This window comes from Agelaius tricolor, unplaced genomic scaffold, assembly GCF_023055355.1.
Source record: "Agelaius tricolor isolate 1412-34295 unplaced genomic scaffold, bAgeTri1.0.p SCAF_1, whole genome shotgun sequence".
NCBI lineage: Eukaryota > Metazoa > Chordata > Aves > Passeriformes > Icteridae > Agelaius > Agelaius tricolor.
Window position 1 is genome coordinate 30,111,876 of NW_027269261.1, and position 18,335 is coordinate 30,130,210.

Consider the following 18,335-nt stretch of genomic DNA (forward strand, 5'->3'; position numbering starts at 1 on the left):
TGACCACAGCAGCTCAGGCTGCCTCCAATCTTGATGTCTCCAATTAGCTCATTACTTTGTTGACCAACAGGCCCAGTATCACGTCCCTCTGGTAAGGCTGTCTATTCCCTTGCTTAAGATGTTATCCTCCATGCAGTCCAGGAGTCTCTTTGATTGCCTACTGCTTGCCATGCTACTTTTTCAGCAAATGCTGACTTTTTTGAAGTCTTCCAGGGGGGAAACGCCAGTAAGCACAATGCCTCCATCAGCTGAAGCATGAAGGCCTCATAAATAGGCTCCCCTTGATCAGGCATCCTGTAGTAGACGCCAACCACTCAGTTCCCTTTGTTGCCTCAGTCTCTGATTCCTACCATCAGCTATCAGCCTGCTCAGATAACTATTGTTCAGAGACAGCTCTTCACACTCAGTCTGCCTCTTGGTTTAGAGAGCACCCTTTCTCCTTACTTGTCTCTTCAGACAATCTGTAGCCACTGGTAGGCACACTCAAGTTATGGGATTTGCCCTACCAAGTTTCAGTAAAGGCAACTGGGTCCCAGCTTTCTACCAGTCTGGTGACTTCCAGCTTCTTCTGTCTGTTGTCCATGCAGCATGCATTGGTAGAAAGGCACCTTAGCTGTTGGCCACTCCATCTTCTTAGAACACACCTTAATTCCTTTGAAGTATTTCCTTGGTGTTCCCCTGTTGGCTCCTACTGCCTCAGGAGCCCCTGGCTCATCTCAGTAAGACATCAAGTGTGCATTATATCATTCTTATAGTAATTGAATGGTGAACTGTCAGTGAGCCTTGGAAGTTTCACTGTGAAGGTCACAACTGTTGCCTGGGCTGTGAAATTATTCATAGAGATGTGACTATGCATAGCCATACCTATAAAAATATAGATGTATTTTTTCTGTAACTACTGGTGTAAAAATGATCAAACACAGTCAACTAATTAAATACTGAAAAGCATTTGTTTTGTTAAATATGTGTATATATATATAAGAAAAAATTTGTTTTTGAAGAAACCTTTTCACCTACTACTTCAGAGCTCTTCACAGGTGCAGTAGCTTATACTGTAACTCAGTAATGTCTCTGAATTTAAAAAGTGGGAAAACTGATATAGTGAAAGATAATTCAAGTGAAACAAAATTGAGTCAATTTGCCTTCAATTCAAGTTGCCTACGGGAAGTGCCTTTGTAAGCTAGAAAATGTGATCTTCTACAGCTTTGCAGCAATTCTTTTTCATTTTTCTTCCATGCATTAATAACTGCTTCCTTGCTTAAAAGAAACTACCCCATGTTGATACCTGGACAGAATCAGATTTCTGCAATTTGAACTTTCTATACCTGACTTCCAGAGAAGTTAATAATATCCTATTTCTTAATGCAATCATGTTCTCTTAGGATTGTTTCTCTGAAGAGGAGAAAAATGCATCCCATTTTCTGGTGAAATATTCTACCAAGAAATCTTTCCAGTTGTGCCACTCCAATGTCATGCATACTGCATAAAGCCTCTAAATCCCATCTTAGACAATATTTCCAGTAGTAAAATTCTACTGAACTTATAGATGAGATGTAAATCTACTTTGCTTTTTGTTGTTCTCTATTGTTTTTATCCCATTTTCTTTGTTCCTAGCTTTCTGGTTTTTAGCTGGCTAACAGTTAACTTGTTTTTTCAGTACCTATGGGCAAGTTTCATGGAAAGGATGAGTTTCACTTGGGTCACTTGTTGTTGTAATTTCTAATAATTAAAAACAAGTGAATACTCATTTAATTCACTGAATGTCTCTTTCATTAGACAGCCTCTGAGTTTGTCTTAGCTTACATGATGAGTTAGAGATTTGTTTTCCAAGATGTTTATATTTTAATTACTGGCACTTGCATTCAAAGAGTGAAATCTTTGCCAAAAATGCTTTTTCTACTAAAATTAGTGGCTAAATTCGCTCTGGGGTTTAATTGTGGAGTATTTATCTTGTAGGTAATAGAAACCATGATTTGGCAATTTCAGCCTTTTCTGTTGCATGGTTTCCATGTAAGATATACATGAAGTTTTTTCAGCTAAGAATATAATTGTTCAGTCATCACTATGCATATCACCTTAATGCTAGATAATGTCACCCTTTTTTTTATTAAAGTATTGAAAATAGCTTTGTCCCATTCAATATTAGAGTCAAGTCTTGTGATTTACCTGACTTATTTTGTTTGACAAGGATTCATAGTCACAGATGGAATCTGATGAAATATCATAAATTCATGCCAAATTTCAGTTTATGTTATTGTGCTGGTTTATAAACTATAGTGTTTGAACAACAGATGCGCAACCCATTCAATTATTGGTAGTAACCTCTGAATAAAGGCTGGAAAAATATCTGGCTTCAACTTTTCCAGATACATCTCTCTGTGAACAAGAATCAGAGTCAACAGCCAACATGAGATTTGTCTCAGGAATTAATAAGTAATAAATAATGGATGAAATTATTATGGAACCTGAGAGAAAGAAGGGGAGAGGTACTTCAGGGTTTCTTTCCTTTGATATTTATGCAATCCTTAATGCCTGCTTGGGGCTCGAAGTTAACCCCAGTAGAAAAAGCTTTTCTAATATCTAACAGAAGCTTCAATGGCTTCCACCTTTTTTGTGTAAGAAAGAGTAAGTGTCCAGAAACCCTCCAGCTTCAGCCATTTAGCCTTGTGGAATTCAGCCTTGAAAGCATATGTTTGTGAGCAGATACCCAAGTAGGAACTTGAAATTCTAACTTGTTCCAGTCTTATGAAGAAATGGACTAATTGAGAAGGGGAAACATTTTCATATCCCACCTTTGTAGGGAGAAGCCATATTTTTTTACTCTGTTTTGATATTTTTTGAGTTGGAAAGAAGTACAATTTGTGGATTTCTTCAGTTTCTTTGTCTAGACCAAGACTCTTCTAGATAGTTTCTCTTAGACCAGACAATCTCTCCTAACGGAAAATTGTTTCCAGTTAATTCTACTTACAAATGAAAAACTAGTACTGAGTAATTCTGTATTTTATTGTGATAAGCTTCTGGAACTATTTGTTCTTTAGAATAATTCTGTACCATTATGTTTGCATTGACAGGTTTGATGAAGCTAAATGCCTTGGAGAGAAATTAAATGAAGTGAGAAATAAAATAAGTGAGTACATTTTAACTTCATTTTCCCTTTAGCTGATGAAATCATAGAATTCAAATATATGGGAGGAGATTCTAGTTTCTAAAAGAAAAAAGTCAATGCATTGCTAAGACTTCCAATAAGGTAAACTGTAAGCCAATGATAGCAGTAATAATTTTATGTACAAGTTTGATTATTTCAAATACTGCAATGTAAAAACCAGTTCCCTTCTTTATTTGATAGGATGTCTGAAATTTATCAAAAAAGAGAAGGTAAAGTATTAAGCATGGAATTTTAAATTTTATTTTGGAATAAAAGGATCCAAAACCATAATTTGAAAAATTCATATCTATGGATTAAGGATTGTATTAAGGATTAGCACTCTACACTTTGTACAGATTAATTAGTGAAATTTTGAGGAGTACCTCAGTTTGGTGGGGAGTTTCATCTTTTTTTCTTCTAAGGCCCCAACAGTATATGATTGGTATCCAATTTCAGATTGTTCAATGTCAAAAACCACCCATAGATACAGTCAACCCCAAGGCAGGTCTTATTTGACCCTCTTAGCACCCTTTGATATGTTCCTAGATAATTTTGGAGTTCTGTTGATTCCAAATCACTCCAATTGACTCCAATCCTGGAGGCTGTCCAGGATTTGTCAGATGTTAAACAGTTTTGTTCTGTCCCTAAAGTTCTTGGAGATCAGGTCCATGTCCTCCATTTTTGCACACATTCAGGTGAGCCATGTCTCTTCAACCTTTCAGATGCAGAATGTGAGGGACCAGATTGAAAGGTAATCTGGCATCCAGGGCAAGTGGTGTAGATCTTGCTCTCATTTTCTATCTCCTCCTTCTTTGGGTGGCACCAAAATAGACATGGGCATTGAAGTCATTATCATCACTTCATGTCTTAGAATAGCAGTTGACTTCTGGGAAAGGACAAATATCTCACAACACAGCTGCCAAGTGCTTTGTACTTGCACCATAGCCATGATTATATTCTCTGTGGTCATGAATGATAATTATTGCCAGATTCCACTCCCAGTCACCTTTGGGTTCACCACAAATCCCTCAGAGATATTATGCAGTATATTTATATTATGTCAGGTATGCAGAAAGCCTCAGCCATGTTGGCAAAGTGTTTTCAAACCACAGCACAACTGATGTTTGGAATAGATCCAGAAGCAGACACATCAGGTGCTGAGCCTTCCTACAGGAGTTTTCTGAACCCTTGGTTATTTCTGTAAGACATGACACTAGAATTCACCTGTCTTCTTTCAGTAGGTTAATTTCCCTCTGTCAGGCTGGCCAAAACATAAATGTCAGTACAGAACCCGTGCATAGATATTCATAGATTGACCCATGCAAGAAGAATTTCCGTATCTAACTCACAACTATGGGTTTCTGCAGTGTCCATATAAACTCACTTAACTCCTGCCAAGTAGGCATTTTACTGTGGCAAACTTGGAAAAGCAAGTTAAACATACCATGGAGGACTCTTTTCCCTCTGCTACCATCTTGAAGTCCACGTTGTCCTGCATTCCTTCTGACTCTTTAGATTTGCTCATCTATGTTACACCCAAGAAATTCCTTAGCCTAAATAAGGTGTAGCCAAAAGTCAGCCCTGACTGCCAAGCTTCTTTCTCTTATGGAAGTTGAAATTCATTTTAGAGCAGGAACAGTGAATACAGCCATAAGCAGCTACATACAAGCACATCTTTCTCAGTATCTGGGATTGCAACTGTGCTGCTTGAAGAGAGGAGCCTAGCAGCCACCCTAAAGGCATTTTTCCTGAGGGAGAACAAATGTTTGGAGGGTGTGGTAGACATTAAAAGATGCAGTGGGACACAGGCCAGTTCTGAAGGTACCACTTGCAACATCATGCTAGGACAAGGTTTGTGTGATCTCTAAGTCCCTTGAGCTTTGAATCTCTCAGAAATAAGGTAACAATGCAATGTAGACATCATCTCTCAAGACTCTGTTTCCATGGATTGCTGCAAAATCTAGAAGAAACCCTTGGTTTGGACTGAATTGCTGTGTGTTTTTCCTCAATGAGGCAAAACTTCGGATACTGTAGTGCAGTAGAGTATGGATTCAGCTGCAATTTAAAACATCTGTTTAAACTTGCTTTTGGTTAAATTCTTCAGTGTTAACATTGAAACAGTGAAGTATATCTGGGAAACATGAGTGATACAACAACAGTATATGCAAACTAAAAAACCAAACAGATGCCTTGAACAAAGCAAGCAGCCATGTAACAAATCAGTAGTGCTGCATGAGCTTGACAATGCTTACATGCCTCCTGTAGGAAATTGTAATAGGTTGTAGACCACATGAATGCTGAAAATGTCCCTTAAGAATCAAGCTAGAATGTCTCCAAAGTTCTAAAAAAAAATTGCACAAAGCACATTTTGTCTTGTTTTGGTAGATAAGTGTAGCTACAAGAGAAGCGTTTTCAACTTGAAAATTAATTTCCTTACTCTCTTTTTATTTTGGTAGCAAAATGGGAAAAATGTATTTTCATTCAGTTTTTACTCTAGTTCTATTGTATAAGGAAGAAATTATTTCTATGTTGTATCCATTTATTGCTATATTCTGATTGATGCAGATTATGCAGATGTAACTACTTTGTGGATGGTTTTTATGCACTGATGTCTGAGGCTTAAAAGTGATCATACTGTAAATTCCTTTCTTCAATTCTTTCTGTGTAATACTCTGCAACATGTGAAAATTAGCACTCTGGCTAATATAAATATTAGATTTTATTCATCTGTCCTTTCATCCTGTCCAGCTTTGTTTAGAACATATTTGTTAATGTATCTACCTGTAAGCACCTCCTAAGAAGTATTCAAATTTTGTATCCAGTTCAGCTTAGTCAATTCAATTACACTACCTTATAGAGTTTAACAGCCTAAAACATTTTTTTCAATTAAGTCTGTTTCATCATTGAAGTCATACTCAAAGGATCATTAAAGATGCTAAGTAAGTTTCCTAAACTTCCAAATTTTTACTTAAAATGTGGTATGAGAAATAAGAGTCATCTGCAGCCTGCAACTAGATCTTTCATTTACTTTTATTGTTGTTTTGGTTTCCTTAAGCATTCCTGACTGCCTTGTTGTGTACAATCAAGAACAGATCCCATCAATATCAGTTTCCATTATTTCTAAGTTACTCTTAATAGTATAAAACTAAAAACCACAGAGGCCATAATAATCCATTTCATGTAGTCCGATTATATTTTGAGATAGTGACAGCAGCATCTGGCTGTAACTTTTATGTCATAAATACTCTTTCATTCTGACTTTGGAAATATTAGTATTTTGCAGTGAAAAGCACACACAATACTCCAACCCCTTCTCAATTACACTAGCATTTCAAAAACATCAGGAAATTAGGGCTGTAAAAAGAAACTTGTGGTAGGATTGTCTTGGTAGGCTTTTGTAGATGTACTGCTTGCACAAAAAGATTAAGGAAAGCCATGTCTAGATGTAAGGTGGATTTCAAGTGTGGAATAACTATAATATCAGAAATGAGACATTGTGACCAGCATGCCTCTTTGCTAGTATATCACTTAGTCCTGGATTATGTCTCCTTTTATGTTGAATAGCAGTACCAGGATTTATTTTTTTTTAATGAAAAATAATACATCTTAGATTTATCATTGTGCTTACTTTTCACAATGACTTCCTAGAATGCGAGGATGACTTTTATTGAGGATGAAAATCGTCTTTTTCTGATACTTGGGGGAAAAAAAAAGAAGAAGAGGGGAGTATTTCTAAGTCAGGGTAATTTTAGTGGCACTATTTGCTGCATTGTGACACTAAACTCTGTATAGGCACAAAAAAAGGAGCCAAGGGCTTTAGCGCAAGCATTGAGAGGCAATTCTTTTTGCAAGTTATTGCATAAATACACCATAAAAAAGCAGAGAAATTGTACAGATTTTGAACATGTAGACATGCCTGGATTTGTTTGAGTGAACTATTCAGAATTGTTTACATATGGCTGGAGAATGTACCCAATGACTGGGCTTTAAAAGACAAATACAAAAAACCAACATGAGTGAAACTGGAAAAAAATAACTGAGAGGTCAGGAAACAATGAGAACTCTGTAACCAGCATAGGAGAAGTGGAAAGTGGGCCAGCACTGACACAAAGTACATTTTTGCCTTTCTAGTCCAACATTAAGAACTTTCAAAGTGTATATTTTGCTAGCTAAAAAAAAAAAAAACCAAAAAATTTATTTTCTTGGGAAAAAAAGTGCTGTATGACTGCATGTGTTTTTGTAATATATTATTTTCAGAGTTAGAGTCTCTAACAAGAACTGTAGATCCTTTTGGTATTACTGAAGAAAACAGTGAAGGAAATTTGATGCTGAAACCTAAGATTTGATTTCAGAATAGTGAAGAAAATTTCTCATTGCAAAAATTTGAGTGATTGTGCCTAGCACAGTGTGGTGAGTCAACCTCAGCTGACTATCCAGCAGCTTACTCAAAGGAATAGGGTGGAGAAGTAGGAAGAAAAAGTTTGGGTTGAGATAAAGATGAGGAAGTGGCTTAACAACTACTAAGTGAAACAGATTGAAGTCAGGAAAATTAGTTTAATTTATTGTCAATTAAACTAGAGCTGCATGGTGAGAAGCAAAGACAGGACCTCTGAAATAAAAACTTCTCCCCTTATCAGGGCAAGCAGGAGGGTTTGGTTTCTTCTAGGGTGCTGCTATGGACAAGGTGGTTTTACACTATTACTGCAAACACTCTGTGTCAAAGTGGTAAGGATTACTCTACATCTGAACAAATTGTAAAGCATTAAATAACAAAAAGGACCCAACTGCTACTACATTAATCCAAGAGTGAGTTGGGAACTGCAACTTCTATTTTCAGTGTAATTAAACTGATACATTCATTCAGAATTTCACGACCAAAGAAAGTTTCCTATGTGCAAGAATGTGCTGTGTGTTAGAAGCCTTTAAGAGCAGTAAAGATTTCCATTTCACTCCTATAAAAGTCTGACTGTTTTGGGTTATTTTTACCACTATTAGATTTAGTTTTTTCCTAAAGGGAAAAAAACATACTAAATGGTATTTAATGCCCAGAGGGAAGCAGCTGTTGTTTTTAGTCTGTCCAGAAATCAGCTAACATTATGATTGAAGCTGGAAGAGGAAGGACAAACTCATGTGGGAGTAATAACTGTGTGAGGAAACAGGCACTCTCGGAATGAAAAAGGGTAGGTGGTTGGATTATGTGCACATGATGTTGATGGTGCATCCATACCCACAGGAATGCTGAGCTGTTGCACTGCTCTGCCTCATTTCAGGTTTAGATTTTTGTGCACAAGATCATAGAATACCAAAGCAAATTATAATCTTTAGTGACAGCAGGTTCTAGTACTGCAAAGCAAGTACTAGAAGAGTTATTGAAGAGTCCTCATTTAATTTGCCTGCAAAATATTCAAATACTGTTCATATGTGTCACAGTCAATGGCATGATATGCTAAAATGGTAAGGATGGAGGAGTGGAAGGACAAGACATGTCAGTGCTCAGAGATAATATTGATTCTGATTCACTAACTTGGATGTCACACTGTTATTTCTGTGAATGCACAGTAGATGTTAAATCTACTCCAAACCTTATTAATATAAACCCAGAATTTTTATTCACCCTTTTTTCTTTGTGCAAGATTCTATGTACGTATACATAAAAATCAGTCTTGTTACTGTCACTCTTCCTCCCCATCTTGATGAGCCAAGCAGACGTACATTAAACTCCAAAGTAAAAATATTTCTTGCAAGGGTTTCCTTTGCACCATGCAAGGGTTTTCTTTACACCTGCACAACTTTATGAAGGACACTGATAACAGCATTTTTGCACAGAGACAAAAATAAATAAGAGAGTTGAAGTTAACGTTTTTTTGGCTGAGATGGTCTGAGAGCACTCTGTGGGGTACATCTACATTGCTGTGGCTTCACATGTGGGCAATTACTTGAAAAAAGAAGGATCAGCTAGTTAAGAACTAGAACACCGAGGCTGATACTAGGAATGCTACACATATTTTAAGCCATGATTATATGAGCTGAAAGAATTGAGGGAAGTCATGCACAAGCAAATAGCATTTTTAAAACTTGCTGAAGAAGTATCTGTGCTTTGGAAGGATTGGATTTCTCTGTTAAAGAAAAGTTCTGTGCTTTACATGGAACCTAGATGAAATGAAAAAGCTGTGATGATTTGCTAGATAAAGAGAGAACCCATCAAAATCTATGCACTGCTTTCTTAGAGCTTAATATTATTGGTATTATTATCTATTTCTTTACAGTAATATAAATGTTCTGAGTTAAAGACATTAACTTACTGGACATTGTTTCAGCCGTGAATGGAGACAATAAGAGAGAAATTACTGTGCTTTGAAATGCATTCCATTCTTTACTGTAATATTCTGAGATACTTACTCTTTTATGGAAATAAACACTGTGACTTCCTAGTTGCTGATTTAATTAACTGTTCTAGTGTAATTCCAAAAACTATCAAGTAGTTACGAAAACTTATATGTGCTGACCAAATTTTACTGGAAATGACTAGTGTAGAAGAAAAATGGCAAGGTTTGGTTTTGAAAGGGATTGAGAAACTTCAAGAAGAAAGGTTACATTCCACAAAAAAATATGGTTCAAATGAGATGCAAACAACTCATAACTAAATATATTCTGTATGCAGATTTAATGGGCAGATAAGTCAATAATGTCATTCCACAGCATATCATTCTTCGGGTAGCTTGTATTCACAGCAGAGATCTTTAAAATCCATGGAACTTGAAATCTTGAAATCCTCACTAAGGAAAAACTCTAGCTGAGGTCAGTTTGAGTTCTACTTGTGTATGGATTGAAAAGAAGATTCTGAAAAGATTTCCACATTTATGTTTATTATTTTTTTAGTTGATCAAGGGCAACAAGCATTAGCTATAGATTCATAGAATCATTGAATGGTTTGAATTGGAAGAGACCTTAGGGGTCATCAGTTCCAACTCTCCTGCCATGGGCAGGGTCACCTTCCACTAGAACAGGTTGCTTTGAGCCCTATCCCACCCAGTGCAAATGGGCACTTGGTGCAGCACATGCTGTGCAGCTCATTCAGCACATTCTCTATCAGGTATACTGTGTCTGCCTTCTTGAAAGCCAGTTCAGTGTCAGGCTGCATGTACCATGATTTCTGTGTCCAACATACCTGGCTGGATTGCTCAGTACCTGAGAAATTCCAGATCAACAGCCAGATCAGTGATCTAGAAGAAGCTGAAACAGTAGTTTATTATGAGAAGTAGGAGATTTGACAAAAACACATCAACGTAGGCTGGAAGCTCTCTGAGCACAAAAGCCAGCCTGCCTGCTGCTTCACCTCTTCTGTCCTGCACTGGGATATATGGAAAATTAAAGCTTCAATACACATAGTTTCCGCTGATTTCTTTTCTCCTGGAATGCTGCCTGTCCGTTACAGATGTCCTCTGTCACTTAACAGAGACAGTCTTGGTATCAGGACACAAGTTGTATCAGAAAATAGTACACAAACATTTTTTCTTCCATACTTCATCTCAGGTGTGTAACTATGCTTCTCAGGTGTGTAACTCTGTTGCTTATTCCTGAGTGATGTGGCTTATACCTAACATAACAAAGCACATTAGGTCTGCAAAACCTGCAGCCATCTGTAAGAAAAACAGAAGAGAAAACAGGCCATGGGGACAAACAGTCCCCCAGATGTAATTTCCCAGCTGGGATGTTATTCAATGTGGCCCAGTGCCTAGAAGCCCCAGTCTGTTTCTGATCTGCAGGTCAGTTTCAAAGCAGTTTTGTAATAAACGAGGCATGTTTATGTGTCTACCAAAAATAGCAGTAGCTGTTAAAGCTGAAGCCATTCAGCATGGCTGACACAGTCTTCAGAATCTTTCTCCTTAATTTCTTGGCCCAATTGCTTGGCAACTTAATGCTGAAAAAAACAAAGTTTCTATGTGTGTTTGTTTTGGATAAATATCTAAATTTCGTGCCATTATGATGGCAGTTTTCAGACCTATTTTTTTTTAATGTTACATTTTGATTTTTGGAAGCAAGGAATTCAAAACACAGAAAAACAGCTGAGTTTCTAAAGATATTATTTTCTTAACTACATTGTCACCATCTGCAGTTTCTTCTTTGTTCGAAATGTAATTTGCTTTGCTTTGTAGGATGCTACATCTTACTTTTTTGTTTGGTTACAAATCCTTCAGTTTTAACATATTTCCTGCTTTCCATGATGCAATATAGCTCACTTTCACCTGATTCTGTTCAGTTTTTCTACCACTTCAGGCATCATTTCTATGGCCTAGTTAACCATAGATCTGTAGAGCATAATCTAAAATGGTGTGGTCTTTCACAGTGTCTTCTGAAATATCTCTCAAGGTTCTGTAAGGCAGAATTGGTGTCATGACTTTCACACAGGCCTGGCAGGTAGCTACTGTATGGTAACTGGTTACTATCCTCTTGGGGCAGACTCAATGCTATGATGGACATTTTCACAACCTATTTTCTTGTCCTTTGAGCATCCAGTTGTATCATAATATAAGGCAGAGAGATGGAATGTATTTTTCTTTCTTGCTAGAACTTCAGTGAAAAGTTCATGTTAATGATTTTTGGTTTCTTTACTTTTTCACTGTGTTCATAGTGAGAGTAATCAATTAACTACCTTGTTTGTAATAAACAGATCATATTTTGATTCACGTGAAAATTTTTTTAGAATCTCAAAAGTCTCTGCCAAGTGAGCAAGGCTTAAATTGTCTTGAAGTAGTGCAGTTATGTTTGCTGAGTGTAATTCTAAACAACCTATGACTAGGTAATTTATAATACAATAATTCTTTTAGCTGAATTGAGTCCCCAGAAAGCTGATAGTAAGATGTGCAAATAAGAAAGAGAACCAGACAAAACTATAAAGTCTATTATAAAAGCCTGTGAAGTGTTAGTATTCCTTTCTGAAAACAGTAGAGAAAGTATATCTTTGTTATGCTTATGGTAGGCATTGCACATGTTATAGGTCCTAACCGTAAGTGGAGCAGGAAAAATCGGCATTTTCCAAGTCTGAGGATCAAGACACGAGGGAGGTGCCAAAAAGGAAGTTGTGAGGGAGAAATGTTGGGGCAGCACCATGCTCCCCTTGGCATGCTTATTGTGGCTGCAGTGTCCCTGGAGCTCTGGGTTTTGTAGCTTTTTCAAGCCTAACCCTAAACAGAGCAGAAAAATCAGAATTTTTCAAGGTGAATTTCCACCTTGTGGGTAGTACCAAGGTGTGAAGAGAGCAATGGTAGAGTTGGCATGCCTTTTCTAGTTGCACTGTCCACAGACTTCAAGGCTCTGGGGTTTTCTCAACACAAACTGTAAGCGTAACCCTAACACTATGTGCAGCAGCAAAAACAGCTTCTTGCCCAGTTGCCTGGAACATAAATGGCGCCAGGAAAGCTGTTGAGGGAGCAATCGTTGGGAAGTGGCACGTTCCTTTATAAATACTCAAAAAGTTATAAATGCTCCAAAACTTACCAAAGTGATACCAAATAAAACCTAAGGGACTGAAGTTAAAAGAAGAGACAAGAGACAAAATTCATTAAAAGAAATGGAAAAAAAAAAGGTAAAACAAAGATAAAACAATAAAAAGGCATGGGGTGCATAAAGGGCAAAGAAAAAAATCAAACCCTACAGAATTTATCCTCATTGAAATCACAAGAACTCTTCCTTTCAGGAAAGGAAATGAAATCTTGAAAACAGAAAGGAAATTGTTACAAACACTCAGAGCTTTTCTGTTTGTGTTACAAACAGAAAACGAAGTGTTACAAACACAAGAATAAAATTTAATTTTTTTTTTTTTAATTTTGAAATGGAGGAACTAGAAGAAAATGGATAGGGATGAAATGAAGTGCAGTGAAAAGGATCAAAACTTGCTGAAATTATTATCACTGAAATTGCAAAATCAGGAAACGAAGTCAAAGAAAAAGATGGAAGAGATAGGTAAAATGAAATGCCTAATGTAAAAAAAAAAATCTTCAACTAAGGGAAAGCAATAAAAAGGCTTGAGATGCCATGAAGTAAAGGGAAATGAGCAAAACATTGTTAAAAAAATTCCTCATAAAAACACGAGATTTAATTTCTGAAACTGTATATTTCAGGAAAATTTACTTGACAAAAAAGAAAACAATTTCTTCGCAGATATATCGTTTGACATGGTCTTCTGATTTTGAGATTTCAGTAAAGGTTAATTGGGGCAAGTTTTGGACTTTCTCACTAAATTTCATGGCATGTCATGCAATCTAATTGTTTTCACTTAGGTGAGAATTTTTTTTTTTTTTTTAATTAGGCAGGTCATTTCCTCAATATCCTCACCTATATTTTGTCTGCGTTTGTTTCCTGGATTTGGGATTTCGGTACAGTAAATTTTGGAAATTCTTTGACCTTTTCAAAACACCTCATTTCATCCCAATCCATCTGCCTTTAGTCTAAATTTCCAAATTTTCTGGTTTTTTTTTCAATTGCATTTTATTTGATCCTATCTCCTTTCCAGACTGTTGGAACGCTTTCTTTTCTGTTCTCAAGATTTCATTTCCTTTCTTGGAAGGAAATTGGTTTTTTTCTTTCAAATTAGGCTGGTCTTTTCTTACAGTTGTTCTATTGTCTTTTCTCTTACCTTGTTTGAATTTTCCCCTGATTTTGCAGCTTCAGTGAGGTTAATTTAGGTAAGATTTGGTCCTTTTCACTGCAACTCATTTCATCCTGGTCCATTTGCTTGTCTTCACTAAATTTCCAAATTTCCTAATTTTTATCAATTGCATTTTATTTGATCATATCTCCTTTCCTGAGTGTAATGCTTTCTTTTCTATTTTGGTCCATATCCTTGCATTTCATGGCATCCCATGTCTTTTTATTGTTTTCCCTTTGGTGACAATTTTTAAATTTTTTAGATTAGTCAGGTCATTTCATTCAATTCTTTTCCTCTTGTCTTTTCTGTCTTCCTCTTTTATTTTTTCTCCTGATTTGACAGCTTCAGTGAGGTTAGTTTTGGCAAGTTTTGGTATTTTTCACAGCCCTTAATTTCATCCTGGTCTATTACCCTGTTGACTATTTCCAATTTTTTTTTTCAATTGCATTTTATTTCATCATATCTCCTTTTCTGAGTGTTTGTAATTTTTCCTCTTGAAATTAACCTTACTGAAATCCCAGAATCTGGCAATGGAGTCAAATGAAAAGATGGGAGAAGATATCCATAACCTACATGTCTATGAAAAAAATCATTTTCACCAAAGGGAAAACAATGAAATTGCATGGGATGCCATGATTTGCAGGTAATGGATCAAGACTTTCCGAATTGTTCCTCTTTGAAATTGCAACCTTTAATTTATTTTCTGCAAAGGAAGAATTTTCTTTCTATAAAGGAATTTAAATCTTGAGATCAGATAATGAATTGTAACCAATACTCTGGAAAGGAGATATGTTCAAAGGTATTTTGGTTTTTTTAAGCCTTTCCCTAATTTTGTCAGAAAAAGTGACTGTTTTCTTAGGCATAGATACCCAGCATGTGAGTATTTTCATCATGTAAGGTGTGGATGAAGCAATGTTGTTTTATTGCCATGGTCCCCTTGACATACCTCTTCCTGTGTACTGACCCTGATCTCTGGAATTTCAAGTTTTCTCTACCTTAACCCTAAGAATAACCCTAACCTCAAGGAGAACTGTAAAATTTGATTTATTGAGAGGCTGATATGTCCAGCCTGTGGGTGGTGCAGGCTCTCTCCCTTCAGAGGTACACCTATGTTTATGGCAGCTGTGCCAGAGCTTTCTGTTCTGCTGCTGCTGCAGCACGGTCATGCTTTGGCCATTTTCAAAAAACAGAGAAGGACACATGTCATTGCTCTATCTTCCTCATTCCTTAGCTGGTGTAGGACTTATCTGATCTGGTATAAATGAGACTGGTAAGAGAACCATGCAGTTCTAGTAGCTTTGCTGAGGCCTTTTTCTTTTTTGTGCTCTTCCTTGTAAGAAGAGGATACCATCTTTTGTAATATAAAGTAGTCTTTGCAGCATCACTCAGCAAACCTATTTCAGAAAGTAGATGTCTTTTGGCTTCAGGGGGCAATGCATATGTTAATGGCAATGCTAAATATTGTCCTATTGTTTCAGGGTTGCTTGCATATGTTTGTTTTTACTTTCAAACAATAGGCAATGCCCCAGGATTGCAGTATGTATTCTGCATGGGTCCTCAGAATGAGAAAACATGATTTGTCAAATGACTTATTCAGAAAATACCAAACTGAATGAACTCATTTGAACAGCTCTATTATGCTCCCCTGGTGTGCTATTCTTTAAACAGAAGAACCTTATTAGTGTAACAGTCACTCCAGGCCCAAGATGTTAATGTTTTCTTTGGCTCTAAGTTGGAATGTACATATGTAGGAATCATTTTCATTTTCTAATTATTACAAATGATGTTCTGTTCTTTACAAACAGGGCTATTTTCAGGGGAAAAAGTTATACTCAGGAAGAAACCAAGTAAACATTTTTTACTTAAGGTTTCTTTAGAATAACTAAAACTAATTGACCAGGCTCATTGGATTTAATCAAGCCATGACTATAAACTTGGAAAAATACTCAGTAACATATTTCTGCCTGCAAGCTGTCTTTTGACTGAAAATAGGTACTGATTGCTAGATTGCTACCCTGCATTTTGCTGTTTTATTAGGCTATAGTATGTTCTTATGTCAATCTATTCAATTTGCTCTATTAAAGAAAAAATGCTAGGTGATAGTTGATGCTATATTATGAGGTGTGTGTGTGTGTGTTGAATCCTACAATCTTTTGTACAAAAAGTTTTCCTTGATCATAGAATCACAGAATATACTGACTTTGAAGGGACCCATCAGGATTATTGAGACCAACTCCTGGCCCTGCACAGGACAACCCCAAGAGTGACACCATGTGCCTGAGAGCATTGTTCAAATGCTTCTTAAACTCTCTGAGGTTTGAGGCTGTGACTACTTCTCTGGGGAGCCTGTTTCAGTGCCCAACCACCTTCTGTCTAAAGAACCTTTTCCTGGTATCCAACCTAAACCTCTCCCAGTGCTTTATCTGCTGCTCCCAAGGTACGCTTGGCCCTTCTGGCTGCCAGGGCACTGCTGATTCCTGTTCAAGTTACCATAAACTGAGAGCCAAAGTCCCGTTCTCCAGCACTGCTCTCCAGCCTCTCATTCCCTACTATATACAGACAGCTAGGTTTGCCCCATGCCAGGTACAGAATCCCTTGTTGAACTTCCTCTAGTGGATGATTGCCCATCTCTCTAATTTGTCATGGTCTCTCTGCAGGGCCTCTCTGCCCTCAAAGGAGTCAATAGCTCATCCCAATTTAGTGTCATCAGTAAATTTAGTATTCCCTCAAGTCCTGCATCCAAGTCATTTAAGTCTTTAGTATTGGATGGCCAGACATTTTAACAGTGAAGAATCAAACCTTCAAATTTTAGAGAGGTAGATCTCCACTAATTCAGAGTAGTACTTTGCAAGAGTGATATTCCTTCCTGAGCACAGAAAGGGAAATTTGTTTTTCATAGTATCTCATGGTTCATTTACATGTCTAGACAGCATTCATGCAGACTTGTAGCACAGGCATATAAACCTACACATACTAAAAGACAATAGCTGTTTTTTTCTAATCAAACTAGTTCCTAAATCATGTAAGATCACTACAGTTGATTGTGAATGTTGCAGAAGGAATGCAATCAATAGCAAATATCTGTAATATGAAGATTTTTTCATGCACTTTATTTAAGGGTGAGGGAAGATGTCTGTTCTCAGCTGATTATATCATTTTACCAGTTATATATAATCAGGTTGTGTTTTAAATTGATGAGCAATTCAAGAAGCAGTCTTGGGCTTATCCACAACAGTGAATATGTGCTGCATCTTCACAGGAAGCTATTTCAGATTTTACTGGGTTGCTAGTATGTGTCTGACACTCAAGGAGTCACTTCTCAAAGGTTTGGTAGATATATTCTAAGTAAATGTGAATAAAAAAATGTGTCATATGCTCATTCTTACTCTGACTTGTTTCCATCACCCTGAAATGTTTGTCTGCATGGCCTCAAAACATGGTAGCATATCTAATCAGCTTCAGCATAGTAATTTTTTTAAATTTATTTTATTTTTAATTTGTGTCATATCTGTCAGATTCTTAATATCAGTCTGTCTCATCTGACCAGAAGTTACACAGCACTATGTGCTCAATGCCAGGACAATTCCTTGGGTAAGAGCAAAATTTTAAGTTTCTGAAACTGAAGTATATAGTGAGCCCTGGAACTCAGTATTTAATTTTATGTTGGACAGCTCTGGCCAGAAGAAATGTCACAAAATGAGACTGGACATCAAATTGTTGCATAGAAATTACAAAGCCGTGAAGGCAGAAAAAACAGAAAATAACCATGTTCATCTGAAACTCGGATATAGTCATTCTCTGCCTAAAATATTAACTGAGACCAGTGCATTATTACCAGAAAACTTGTTGAGGCTAAAATCCTTTGGTGTTGACTTTGCTTGTTTGTGCTTTTAAGAACCCTTTATTTATTTTTCATTCATCTTAAATTTGCATATTTGAAAATGTGAAAAGGATGGGAGCTGTATACAAGGCTATTTCTCTATTTTCCTTATTCTTTTTCTTCACATTAATTTCTAGGAAATAATCAAGAGATAAGTGGCATTTAATCATATAAGCATCCAGAGCACTAAATTCACAGATTATGGCTCTTTATCCATATGGCATTGCTTTTCAGTCATGCTTTTTGGACCAGCTTAATATTTAATTCATGAACAAATAGATGTGATAAACAGAACGATCGTTTCCAGATGTGCTTCATTTCTGTTTCTTTTCTAGCAGATGAAGATAAACAGAATATTTGTTCACTTTGGACAATACCTAAAATAGCACCCTGGCATCTAAGATACAGCTTAAGTGAAATTTAGATACTTAAATTCAGGAGAGCTACCCAGGAAAAACAAAACCAAATAAATCCCCTCTCGCAAAAAACTGTTCACTTATCTCCTGAATGCAGCAAACTGCCATTGCTACAGCACATACAGAATTACTACTTTATTGGCTGAGCTGCCTATCCACTCCCCATGGAGTATCCAGACATAATGTATGCTTCTGCTGAAGTCCCATGGAGTGTGCTTGCTGCTGTATATCCATGCTTGGCTAGAA

General features: G+C 36.7%; 1 protein-coding gene across 6 annotated transcripts in view; it reads left to right on the top strand.

Moving 5' to 3' along the window:
• KIF6 (kinesin family member 6) overlaps positions 1 to 18,335 on the top strand; it is a 160,356-nt gene that overhangs the window by 98,975 nt on the left and 43,046 nt on the right. For all 6 annotated transcript variants that reach the window (XR_011679349.1, XM_071428240.1, XM_071428261.1 and 3 more), the window contains one exon: positions 3,072 to 3,127. Coding sequence is in view for 5 of the 6 variants with exons in the window: in XM_071428240.1 (XP_071284341.1) it covers positions 3,072 to 3,127 (56 nt within the window). In the remaining variant the exon portion in view is untranslated. The remainder of the gene's footprint in view (positions 1 to 3,071; positions 3,128 to 18,335) is intronic.